The 13,936-nt window shown below is 38.4% G+C and overlaps 1 protein-coding gene across 3 annotated transcripts in view; it reads right to left on the bottom strand.

Annotated features, from left to right (window-relative positions):
* PCDH9 (protocadherin 9) overlaps nucleotides 1–13,379 on the bottom strand; it is a 710,780-nt gene extending 697,401 nt beyond the window's left edge. For 2 of the 3 annotated variants that reach the window (XM_074931157.1, XM_074931172.1), the window contains exon 1: nucleotides 10,331–13,379. In XM_074931157.1, the coding sequence (XP_074787258.1) occupies nucleotides 10,331–13,366 (3,036 nt within the window). In that variant the 5' untranslated portion in view covers nucleotides 13,367–13,379. Of the gene's footprint in view, nucleotides 1–10,310 lie in introns of all 3 variants that reach the window. The other variant, XM_074931165.1, reaches the window with a different exon arrangement.
* Nucleotides 13,380–13,936: the final 557 nt, after the last annotated feature.

Here is a 13,936-nt window from a genome sequence, read left to right as displayed (position 1 = left end):
GAAGACTAAAATACTCCACAAGCCATTAGTTTCTTGGTACTGTGTGACGGATTAGAATATTTCTTAATCAACTGCTAAAGCACAGAAGGCAGCCAAAGCCTAGATTTGAGCAAAGCTGAGTAATAGTGAAAGGCAGGGATGTTCAGTAGGGATGCTATCAATAGACACATCACAGAACCACAGAAGTGCATCAGTTTCTTAAAACTCTTCAAGAGCGCCTACCATTCTGACAATTTCTTAGACCAGAATTTGAAAAATCACATTAAAAAACAAAAGTTCTGATTTGTATCAGGGAAGCAGATTAGAAAACCAAAAATGTCGCTAGACTCAAGTTACTTGCCAAAGGTTCTGGACCACCCCTTTGCCTGGAGGCGCTCTGAAAGTCTACACAGCCCACCCAGAAGTGGTCCTGCTCTACTGCTTAAATATTATGGATTGTGAGGTTTGTTGCAATGTATCAATTCTATCGCAAAAATGAAGAAAAACAAAGTAAATGTATTTAAATCTCATTCATACAATATAGTTTAATCTCATTCACACAAGACTGACATTCACACACAATTCATAGTGATAGCCACCTACAGATTTACTGTCCACCTGGACTGTACCAGTACTCTCAAAAGGATGGCCACCAGAAGTCACAACAAACAGGATCGGGACGAACCAAGGGTGACTTCCCTTCACTATATTCGTGTTTCTTATCTGTTTCTACAATATAGACAAGCATTGCCATTTTTAAGTCATTGCAGTTTGAGGAAGAAAAAAGGGGTTGTAAAATAAAAATAAAATGCCAATCATAGTAGCGGATCACCTATCTTGTCTCATTTTGTATTTCTGCTGATTGACAACCTGGTGCTCTTGTAGCATACAAAGGCAAAAAAAAATCAGGCATTCATTTCAAACTGAAATGTTTGACAGATGTAACAGCTTTCTGAAATGAAACTGATGAAATCTCAAATAGGAAAGTCCATCTCCTGTACAGGGGAGAGATTAAATTTCAACAGGCAAGGTTTACTGCCCTTATACAGATGCAGATTTCATTTATTTTTTTATTTATCTGGCAGTTGTTAAAAAATATGGGAGATGACTAGGATTTTGCTATTGGTGCACAGTCTACCTCCTGCTGCTCTAGATGCTGCAGACTTCAATGTAATCCTCGTTTCAGGCTACTGTTGTCACAAACTGAAGGCAATTTCAAATTCTCCTACTGGTAACACTAGCATTTCACTGATATTTTGACCTGTATTTTTGAAATGGCTAAAGTAAAACAATCTGACAAGTGACTGAAAATTCATACTGCTATAGACACATACCTAAACCAGAGAGGTAAAAGAAACGTTTTTGCACTATAATGCGAACAGCCAGATATGACCAAGGGTAGAGATCAAAAGTTTACAACTTCCTTTTTCTCTACTCACATTCACAGAACGAGGTATCAAGGAACATGCAGTGTTGAGGAAAAAACGAAATACTCAGAACAGAAAAAAATAACTGGTGTTTCATTGCACCGTCTTCCTAAAATAGACAGCTGTACAAACGGCCAGATAACAATTTAATATAAACTCAGTAAGGGCCTTTCTGTTGATTCAGGAGCCTCTGAATTTGAACCATAATCTAAAGAAGAATTTCTCAAAGGCAGCTGTGCATATTATACATTTTTGTATGCATATAAACTATTCAAATAATGCCTTTACTTAAAGAAATACATACCCTTAAAGCCCTTCTCTTGAGTTCAGTGAGAAAAGGGGACTAGATCATACTCTGGATCGTACTCTTCACTGGTGTGGGATGCATCTCACCCAACTGTATACATCAGCTTTGGGAAACAGTTTAAACCAGCATATTTTCTTCAGGGTGAAGTATATCATGAACCCAGTGAAGCAAACTAGATTTGCCATACAATTAGAAGTTAGATGAGATGAATCCCACCATGTCAGCAGAAGCAAAATCAGGTATTGTGTGCACAGGTGCTAGCAGCTAAGTACACTGTTGAAAATTATACAAATCATACTTTTTGTGAACACCATTTACAGAAATTAGGCTAGATCCACAATCAGAAGTTGGGCACCTGAAGCAACCATAATGATCTGATATATTCATTACATGCTGTAAGGACAGGGACTGGCATAACAACAGTATTCCCAAAACCTACCCTACTGAATGGAAAGCTGCTAAAAACAGGGATTAGATCTCACTTCCCTTCAGGCTCTGCATCTTATGCTACACAGGAAGGAGGTGTTCTCTTAAATCAAAATTCATGAGTCTGCATCCCATTCTGGAGCTCATGGACTCCTTCCTGTAAAACCAAACTTTTGCTAAAACTTTCTTCCAAAAAATACTGGTAGGAGGAGACGAGAGAATCACATAAACCTCAGTGGTGAAAGTATTCCACTACGAAGTTCAGTAGCAAACTGTTTCTTTCTCTTAAGGAATGGGAGTAAATACTCCCTATAATAACCTGATATATATGTCATATATACGTCATATATAGAAACATATGTATCTTACAGACACCTTTGCATTAGAAACACAATTACCTCCATAACTTTATGTATTTTGAAGGAGCACAGGTTATGTAACAGAAGTTTGCATGTCAGGTTTAGCCATTTAAGAGATACCACTGTTAGCTACCAATCAGCAAGAGACTAAGAATGGCAAATACCATTCATAACTGAAACATGGTCTTCCTCTTACTTTTTTTGCTGTTTTAAAGGCTATATGACCATATAAGGCATAGGCTGAAATCACTCATTTGATCAAAACCACTGTACAGATAGATATTAAACATTTTTTTTAACATTTAAGAAAATCAGTCACAGAATTTTTCTTACTAGACACATGAAAGTCTAGGAGGTGCTAAGAATATCCTGCAAAATTACAAATAGAAGTAGTTGCATTTAACACTTAATCTGGCTGGAAGGAATGAGGGAGAATGTATGAGTATCAGTTTGAGGCTACTAAGTGTTTTACAAATCAATATCAATAGCTATCCTCTTTCAGCTATCAGCCAGTGAGAATATCCGATTGTTTTGGAGTGGGGAGAGGTTGCTATTTTAAAATGCTACCTAGGTCTTGTATCTGCAAACCTGGGGGAGGAAACAAATGAAGGAAGAAAAATCTGACAGCTGATCCTCTACATGTTATCAAATTCAGCTCAAAATAAAATGATCTTTAATTCACTTGACTCCCAATTAATTTTACATATTTTCTAGATTTTGGAAATATTATCTCAACATCATCCTATTGCTTTTATAAAGAAGTTAACATCAGGAAGAGCTGCAGACGGCGTAAATCAGCAGATTTACTCCAGTTTGGATTTAGCTTCAAATGCTGAACTGTTGCTCTAAGAAGGACTCCTTATATTCCTCTTGTAGCAAGAAGTGTGCATATTCTAGAACAACTTTCGAGTAATAATATTGATATTTGTGCACAAAAAGATCCAGTGTGGCATTTCACAGAAGAAATGGCAAAACTACAACATCAGCTCATAGGAAACTACAGACACTATACACCAACAAATCCTGACAAATGCTGAATTACTCATTTTTCCCTCTGTGCAACACAAGATGCAGGACAACCCATGCCAAGTCTTTAAAACAAATTTCCCCTGCAACTCAGCTGCAAAAGAAATAAGAAGAGACAGAGAATGGATAACTTTTGAGACTGATACAATTTAGACACCTCAGCATGACTACAAATCAAATTTTTAACCACCTTTCTCTGCATTGTCACACATAATCCATGGCATTCATAAAAACTAAAAACTAAATTGAGAATGCAGGCCAAATCTTTCCCAGATTTGAAAGTTCCATTTTTTTAGTAAGATCAATATGAATTTACTATTAAAATGATAGTGGCCCAAATGCTTCCCTGAATCTTTAGGTCCTAGGAATAATCTACACATGGTTTCCTATGGCTACAACAATTTAATTTCTTTATTTATTTGAAGTTTCTATAATCACACAACCAATGTAATAGTGCCACATTGCCAATTTAAGGTGTCTTCTGTCAGTAATGGCTACTTCTGTTTCCAGAGACAGTTTATAGCTCACTAAAGGACAATCCTTTACAACAAAATTAGTGCAATTGTATTAGAAGGAACTTTTTTGTGTATCTTAATTACAAAGGAACAGTTAAAATTATATACATTTTGCATCTAGACAAGCACTTAAAATCTGTTAGGTAATATGCTAAAGCCCCTTATGTTGCAAATGTCTTGCTAAAAGACACTAATGGAAACAAACAAAAGATGCTCTCCTCCCCCCAAAGTTCAGTAAAATATGATAGCATCCATTCATTTCTTATCTACAGTCTGGGAAATATTTTTCCAGTCAATGGAATGTTATCTTATGTAAACCAGAAATGAACTGATTAAATGCCCACATCAGTCTACTGGGATAAAATGTTTACATACATTTCACCACAGGCTGGAAAGTCAAAGCAGTAATAAAAGAAGAAAAAAAATATGATTTTGCGTGTGTTTGTTTTTTCTTCAGTGAAGACATGGACATTACAAAATCTATGTGAGATGTCTGTACTCAAGTAGCAACGGAGGAAACTTCTGAGTACAGATTTTACAGATGACCATGATATTTTCTGGGAGAAGTGATACCAACAGTTCAGGTATCACCTGTAATTCATGTTAGATCTTTCAGAACATGGTATGTGTGTTTTGTCAGTTATATTCTGTATGTTCGATGCAATTAAACACTAGAGTAAGAAGATACAGCATCTCCTGAAATGAATGAAACTTGAACTCAGCTATTCTTCAACTGAATTTGCTTAGATAAGGATTGGTCCATTAGGTATTATGTATCTGCCCTTGTATAGAACATGTGTATATGAGCAGTTCTATTGAAAAACAGTAAGAACCCTAGAACTGATGAAGCAATCTTACTTAGGACTTGAAACGTGCACTTCAGACAGGTAGACTGTGCCCACAAAGACTTGCTGAATGTAAATGGGTCACAGTTTTCATATCTTTAACATCTGTTGTTTATACCCAAGAAAGCACATCAGGGGCAAGAAAATTAATTCCCCAATTGCTGTCAACCGAGTTAGGGAACAGCAATAAACAGCTTACTGTAAGCCTCTAGCTACAATAAAATTGCTGTCAATAAAGTGTGGCTGATATGGTTTTGCTGTGCTAGAAGAATAGATTCTTTGGAAGTGAAAATTTGAAATGGAAACTAAAAAGATCCTCTCTTGTTCCTATATACAAAAGAACATTATCACAAAATTCCAACAGCATTAAACTCTCAAGATCCGGTTCTCACTCCCATGTGTGGCAGAAATTTATTAGCATTTGTGAAACTTTGACTTTGCACATTTAGGACAGATGAGACCCCAGTGATTCTGATAAAAATCTTTTGCATAGGAAACATTTCAAGAGAAATGAAGCTTGCTAAGCTTTTACTGTTGGTATCTGTATACACAAAATGTTCCTTACTCTAGTTTAGCATTTCTACTGTCACTATTGAAAATGGTATTATAGCTTAGGGTTATGTTCAGATTTCCATTATAACCCCCAGTTTTCACATGCTCTTAACTTTCTGAAAAATTCTTCTTTTCAGCTGAAATTTTCTATGCTTGGTCTCAGCTCAAAGATGAATTTCTTTAGACAGTTGAACAAAATCTGTTAACCTATTTTTCAGTTATACAAGGATAGAAAAAATACACTGTACATTTTTACCATTTCTAATACTTTAGTATAGATATAGATATATAAATATACAGTACTAGAAAACAGTTTAATTTTACATGCAGACGTTCTTCCAGGTGACTAGTCCTCACCCGAGACTAATATCCATGCTAACACAAAAAATAAATTAAGCATAAAAAAAACCCCAATAGAATTGAATTTTTTTTTTATACTAAGTGGTAAAGCAAGGCGACTAAAAATAATACCGTGTACAGAATTACGGAATGCTACAGTTACAGAATTTTAATATTTGCAGGTGACATAGACTCAGCACTGCTGTTCCAATGCAGATTTCCATCAACTTATGCACCTTGAAATTGCCACTCTCAGCGTATCAATTTAAGTCATTAATGTTTTCAGCTTTTCTTTTCTTTTCTTTTCTCTTACATAAACCCTAAAGTTACAAATTTAAACACTCCAGAGTAAGATAACATCGATTACATTTGCCACAGAAAGCTTAAGTGATGTGCATTGATCAGTGGGATCCAGCCTACTCGTTCCTTGATCAGGCAAGAAGCCCATTGACTGAAAAAGGAGTAAAGCAAGCTCCATAGAGCTTATGTTATTGACTATATGATTAAACATATACCTTAGTATGGAATGAATTTAATGTGTCAGTCAAGCCCCAAATCCTTAATTTCTGCCATCAGAGCACAGAAATAAAAGGACAGTGTTAACATATATTTAGTTTTCCAGAAGCTACTAGAACTGTGCATGTTTCCAAAATTTATAAATTAGCATCTTGATTCAGAAAAGTGCTTAGAGTGTGCTTACGGCTGTCTTTCTTGAAAACATCTGAAGTCATTTGGGCTTTAAGGATCTGCTTCAGTCCCACCACGTTACATGAAAGGTAAGCACATGCCTATATGCTATTTCATTAGGAATGAAGACTGAAGGTTTTACTCATAATCCATACTGATACGTATTTTTAAAGCTGTGTTATTTGTCACTGTTGTACTTCAAATCTGATTAAATGAAGTTGTTATAATTTAAAACTGGGATAACCATAGTAAATTGGCCCTAATTTCTTTTATTATTTAATCTATTGTTAATCTAATGACACTGAGTAGGTTTTTGTCTGTTTATTTGCTTCTTATAAGACGCCTTTCACATAGAAGAATACAACATGTCGTCTTCTACTGTATTTCTATGTAGCTGTTTGGTGTAGTGACTTACTAATTTGAAGTGCATTTTAAAGTTCAATCAAATACTGAAAAGAACACTGATTGAGAAGCCTGCATAGATTTCAGTATTCTTTATGAGTCATAACACTGATTTTGGAAGCTTAGCTATATGAGCTGGTGGTGTGCAACATCCTTTCCATATTCCTCATTATGTGAATTAGCATTTAGAACAATCCCAAGTTCAAGTATTCAAAAATGCTCTTTTCAGAGCATCCACCAGGTTTACTGCAAGATAGGCACTTGAAGAAGGCTTTGGTTTTTATACTGGGTATTTCTGAAACATCAGCCTGTGCAATTCAAAGTGACATGTGATGACTTAACCACAGAATTTCCACTAAATTTATTGATGATTGCACAGAAATTGCCCAGCAAAAAAAATACTAAGAAATTCATACTGAACAATCTATTTTTGAATTCTAAAACCTTTCTGACTTAGGACCCAGTTCTAATAGATTTCTAGGGCCAAGCTCCCATTAAAAGTAACAGGATTTTGCTTGCATGGAGTCCAAGTGTAAACTTCGGTCTCAGCTCTCTATAAATATAGAGATATGCAAGATACATTGCATGTGTATTTACCTTGGACTGAAAGAAACTGTAAGTAAAAATGGAGGCTGCTAGTATTTCTTACATATATATTAATCCTGGTTTTCTTCTTTCCCTATCTTGACATCCTCCCCAACAATTCCTGCACCCTTTGCAAACCACATAAAGGAAACTTGCCAAACTTAACACAACTTCTAACATTAGATACAGAGAAATTTCGTTAAACCTCTAGAAAACAGTACAGTGGCAAAGAACTAACTACTTAATTCCTAAAGGAATTTTTAAAAATGTTTCTCAGATACCGTGCCATTAACACATGCTACTAATCAGTAGGATTTTTGAGTCTGAATACTTTGCTTAAAGGCCATACTCTATCACAAATCTAAAAAAAAAGACCTATGAAAGTGTATTTAATTCCTGTGCCAATGAATATTAGCTAAAATGCATCCTAATTTCAGGATTTACAGAGAGAATAATAGGAAGGCTGCTAATGTTTACTACCATTGCTGGCTATACTCCTCCAGCCAGAAGTGACACAGGGGCATGAAAAGGTTATGTCCTGTTAACACTCATCATTGGGAAAAAAAAGACAATCTGCTTCCCCACAGAATAAAAATACGCAAGCTCAGTTTAGATAACTGTCCACCTAAGAAGGAGTTATATATTCAGTTACATATTACAGCTTTTGCGGGGAGCAATCCAACCTACATGATATGAGTATCTGCTAATTTCAAAAAGGATTCAGTAAGACTTCAGTGGAATTTGAATCCGGTCCATGTACAGGTATAATGACTGATGCTATTATTAAACTGAAAGCACTGTAGTTAATGTAATGAACACAGGTAACTGAAAATACTGCCAGTAGTTTTTGTTTGGTGTCCCCCCCTCAACTTCACTGTGCGGAGCTTATACATTCTGTCAGTTAAGTAATTTTTTGGGTCTAAACTGCCTCTAGATTCTGTGGGAGATTAAGTCTGAGTTTTCTAATAGAGTTTGTAAAGCTAATTTAAACTAAATTAACAACATCTCAGAACAGAAAAGGAATGTGTGGGTTGGGGGTGTTACATTTTGTAACCAAAACTGGGGAGAAAACTTCAGACAAGTAACCACAGATTGTGCAGAGCTCTTCTATAAATTTGTTGGTTTTTGTTTTTTTTTTTTTAAATTGGTACTTTTTTTAACTTATGCTGACAGTACGTGTATGGTGCTGTGTAACAGCCTGAAGACGGCTCCGAGAGTATACCCTTCTTTAAAGTCCTTCGAAAGGTTAAGGTTTTGTGAGAACCTTCTGCGATGTTTTCAGCGTCTCGTTGTAAGTACGAGTTGTTTTAGAGCAGTTACTTTAACAGAACTGCCTCAAAAGCGCTTGTTTTATTCTTAGCATCTTGTTAGTGTGACACCTTACAGACACCCAAAGTCAAGACACAGTTCTGGGAACGTCACATTCATCTCAGATAAGGCTAATGCAACAGCAAGAGGATGACTTTATCCTAAACTTGGCTCCTGTCAAAATCTTTTTGCAAAGACAAGCCTAAATGTGTCTCACTTGATTCTCTAGGATTCACATCCCTAATAAATTCAGACAAATCACCGCCGCTTGGAGGGTACAGCGCCAGCAGGAATACGAACGCGACTCCCCACACCTACGAAGTCGGTGCAGCGAAAGCGAAGCGCTAAGGAAGCCGCCTTGCAAACACGCCAACTTAACTACTGACCACTCCGGTGCAACCATCATTAAATAAAAGGTTCTTTGGCTGGAATATCAGCTTGAGCCTTCCCTCCCCCCCTCCTCCCCGCTACTGCAGGGCTGGCGCCGGGCCAGCGCGCGCCGCGTGGTGCCTCAGCGCCATCTACAGGCCACGCCGAGCCGCCAGCGCGGCGGCAACCCGCAGCACCCAGACAATAAATTAGACAGCGCCGCGTTTAAATCTTTATTAGCAAGGAATTATTAGGCCTAAGAAAAAAGTAATGCTGGATTTGGTTGAAATATGAGTTTCTCAGCCTCCTAATCCCTCTTCATATGGCGTATTTCACCGTTTAAAATGAGTTATGACAGATCACTTATGCATTACCAAGATGAGAAAATATTTACAATGGGCTGACTTTTTTTTTTTTTTTTTTTTTTTTTCCCTGCATAATTCAGACGTATTCAGAGAACGCATTCCTTTCAAAAGTATGCTTTGGCCATTTTTTTAAATATATGCAATAAACCGTCTATGAGATATGAACTTTCATCTATTACAACAAAATCATTTTGAACTCAAAACAGAGGAAGACTTCCGTATGGCTTAGTTATATCCTACCAACAAACCACGTGCTTCACAGATGAAGTAGCTTGGAAATTTGGCTGGCTGTTTGGAAAAAAGTTAACCCTTTTAGGAATACTAACTTAGCAAAGTTCCAAATCAGCTTGAACTGTAAAGGAAACTCAAGCCAACTCACTTTGAAATTTGAAACTGAATGTACATATCCCTTCAGTCTTGAAACAGTCAAATGTTCTGATTGAAATTTAGCATGTAAGGAAACAGTTTTTCTTCTTCTATAAATTTTACATTTGGACAGTCAAATACTGGGGAGAAAAAAAAAAACTTTTTTTTTCAGTTTTGTTTATGCACATGTATGTGCACATGCACAGATGCATAACAGTCCTTTAACAATCGGTATTCTTCAAAACACAAAGTAACAGAGGCATTCTGCAAATACATGGTTAAGACCCAGATAAATGATAAAGGGGTCAAGTTTGTTTGTTTGTTGTTTGGTTGGTTTTTTTGTTCCCCCCATAATATAATAAAATTAAATTAGACTGAAACAAAAAAAACCCCACAACATAGTGGCACTTTTAATACTGGTTGATCGGGCACTTGTATGCAGTACTTATAGACCAGTAAAAGTGCTCGTTTACCTGTCTGGTGTGTAAGGGGCCCTTTGTCTTGAAGCCTCCTTGGGAACTGCACTCTGAGGCACTGAAGTGATCTGAACTAGTGGAAGAGCGTTTGGAAAGGGTGTCACAACCACCAACAAAGGTGTTGTCCAACGGGAGTTCCTGAATCACATGGTGCTTTTTCACTGAAACTGGAGTGTCAGGTTTGAGATGAAAAGCAGACTGCGGAGAGGCAGATTTGTAATGCTTGGCAAGATCAGGACTGTTAGGCTTAAAGGTTGTTGGTGGTGCTGTGCCCCAATCAAATCTTCCTATACTTTGTTCCTCCAGCTCTGCTGGAAGGCTTATTGTCCCGTTGATAGGTTCGTGAACTGCATCATCAGGTTTGGACTCCTCAATGGTCACAAAGTTCAAAAGAGAGCTCTTCGGCGATTTCCTTTTCTTCCTTTTCTTTTTCTTGTTTTGCTTGTTCTCCTGATTGGGAGACATCCACTCAGCACCTTGCTTGCTCCTCTGGGCGGCTTTGAATCTGGATGCGTGTCGACAGCGAACGAGAACCGTGACAAATATCACCACTATGACAACCATGGCACCTGCCACAATGGCGATCATGATCGTGAGATAGTCCTCATTTTGGTAGGGTTGGCTACTGTCTCCTATGGTCCGGTCCAAAGGTGTTTCCATAGTCCTGCGTATCAAGTCATAAATATAAGAGGCATTTCCAGCAGTATCATTTACATACAAAAATACAAGCACAAGAGTATGCAGGGATTTGGGATAACCCAGGTCACTTATGTTGACAACTAAGCGATGCAGTCCCACATCATTAGGAGTTGGTTTTTCTTCCAGAGTGATATTACCTGTCACTGGATCAATCCGAAACAAACCCTTGTTATTTCCACTTACGATTGTGTACTTAAGCTCGGCGTTCATTCCAGTGTCTATATCCACAGCAAAGACTTCAGCTACCACCGATCCTGGAATTGCTGAGAGTGGCACTAGCTTAAAAGAAGTATTAGAAGGTGGGTAGATGACAACAGGGCTGTTATCGTTAACATCCATGACGTTTATAGTTACTTTCGCTGTAGAAGAGCGAGGAGGTTGCCCTCCATCTACTGCCTTAACATCAAAGGTATAGGAGCTCTGTTGCTCTCGATCAAAAGAAACATTGGACTTTATAACTCCAGAGTATGGATCCAGCACAAAGTTTTCATTGTCATTCAGGATAGAAAGGGTCACTGCTTTATTTTCCCCAGCATCGGCATCGGTCACCGTGATCACCCCCACCGTGCTATACTTTGGTAAGTTCTCGGATACGAAAAACTGGAAGTGATTATGAGTAAATTTGGGACTGTTGTCATTTTCGTCCAAGACAGTAACAATTACAGCTGCTTGACTCTGCAAAGGAGGGGTGCCATTGTCTCGGGCTGTAACAGTAAAAATGAAACGTTCCTGCTCTTCTCTGTCAAAAACTCTGGAGGCTGTCAAAACTCCCGTCTTTCGATCCAGATCGAAAAAGGAGGCATTAGGGCCAAGCTGATAAACAATGTCTGCATTTTTCCCACTGTCTTCATCTGTGGCACTAATAGTTGTTAAGTATAGACCACGACGGTTGTTTTCAGAAACTGACAGCTCAATTACAGGCTGGCTGAAAATCGGAGGGTTGTCATTTTCATCCTCCAGTTTAACTCTTACCAGGGCAGTCTGGTTCAAACTGGGCTTGCCAGAATCAGAAGCAACAATTTTAAAGCTGAATTCTTTGGTGCCCTCATAGTCCAACAAGGAAGAGGTCTCTAGCAAATACTGGTTGTCGTAAACCGCCTTCAAGTGGAAGGGGACCTCTCTCTCAATGAAACATATCACTTTGCCATTCACATCAGTGTCCTTATCTGAAACTGTAATTAGGGCAATCTTTGTATTGATGGGATCTTTCTCAGATAAGTAAACTGTGCCATTGATGGGACTTATTATGTACCTGAGGTCTATGTTAGGAGGGTTATCGTTTACGTCAGTGACATTGATGGTAACCGTTGCCCGAGCCGGTGTAGAGCTACCATCACTAGCCAGCACTGTCACTTTGTGGATAGCAGTCTCTTCTCGATCTAAGGACCTCTGAACTGTAATCAGCCCTGTAGTGTTGTTTAAAGCAAAAAATCTTTTGGTTGCAGGGGCGACTTGGGCACCAAAAATATATCTGATTTCTGCATTGCTGCCTATATCTGCATCTGTAGCATGAAGCTGAATTACAGAAGTGCCTACAGGGGCGTTCTCTGGTATATGAACCTCTACCTGACTCTCTTTAAACACTGGCCTGTTATCATTGACATCACTTACTGTGACTTGCAGGATGGCTGTGCTGGATTTCTGGGGGGTACCTCCATCCTCCACTTTGATTTTCATCACGTAAGTGTCCTTTTGCTCTCTGTCCAAGTTCTGCTGCACGATCAGCTGCGGCCATTTCTCTCCTTCTGGAGTTTCTACAATATCCAGTCCAAAGACACTCTGCCCGTTTAACAACTCGTAGTGCTGCACACCGTTGAAACCTGTGTCAGGATCTGTTGCTGATGGGATTGGAAAACGACTGTTGATCAGAGTGTTTTCTGGGATGGAGATATTGATGACAGGGGATGGAAACATAGGTGCATTGTCATTAGTATCCTTTACAATTATTTTTATTTTGATCAGCCTAAAAAAGTCATTGGGGAGAATCACCACTTCAAGTTCAAAAAAACACTCGTTTTCTTCTGCATAGGAAGCTCCAGCACAGAGTTTTTCTCTGTCTATTCTGTTGGATGTCGTAAAGATTTCCCCAGTGGTACTGGACACTTTGACCAGAGGGGCATCCCCTGCTTTAGACACCAGTCTGTAGACAAGGCTGGCACTGGTCCCTGTGGCAGCATTGATGTGAGAAATGTTCAGGTCCTTTGGTATGTTCCCTATGGGTACGTTTTCAGGCAGCTCCTCTCTAATAGTGTAAATAAGTTCTTGAGCTATAGCAGAATCCAGCCTTAAACAGGCAATCAAAGCGGCCAACAGGTAAAAATCCCTCAGGTCCATGATAATGTTTTTATTCTTTTTTCCCAAATTTTAGGACTTAAAGGTTTCCACAGAGGAATGATGCGCGATTTGCAAGAGGAGGCATGCATGGACTGCAGGATGCATTACATCTCATTTCTTATTTGGAGACAGCACTGTCAACACAACCACACAGAACAGCATTATTGGTTTTTTAGGCATGACAAATCCACAATCTCCAACTACTACTTGTTTTTGCAATACACACTTGCAGCAGTACATTTTCTTACTGCTCCCTTTTACAAGCAATCCCTCTGGACAAATGCACCAATATCCCGTCAGCTGCATTTGCACAGAGTGAGAATGGAAATAACTACTTGCAGGATAAAGGGTAGCTACCGTTTCAACACGTACTTTCTGAATAATTTCTTGGTAGACCGTGTAATCCGTAACGTTCATTCCCCCTCTACCCTCCTCCACCCAGTCATCTGGTGCAAGTAAAAAAATCTTCCCGCACTACTTCTGGATTCTAACTGCTATGTCAGCTGCCAAATGTAATTTGTTGTTTGCTTCGACATATTTTTTTAGCTCTTGAAAAACAGATTTTTCTCT

This window comes from Athene noctua, chromosome 1 (assembly GCF_965140245.1).
Source record: "Athene noctua chromosome 1, bAthNoc1.hap1.1, whole genome shotgun sequence".
In the NCBI taxonomy this organism is placed as follows: Eukaryota; Metazoa; Chordata; class Aves; order Strigiformes; family Strigidae; genus Athene; species Athene noctua.
This window is presented reverse-complemented; position numbering and strand designations above follow the sequence as displayed.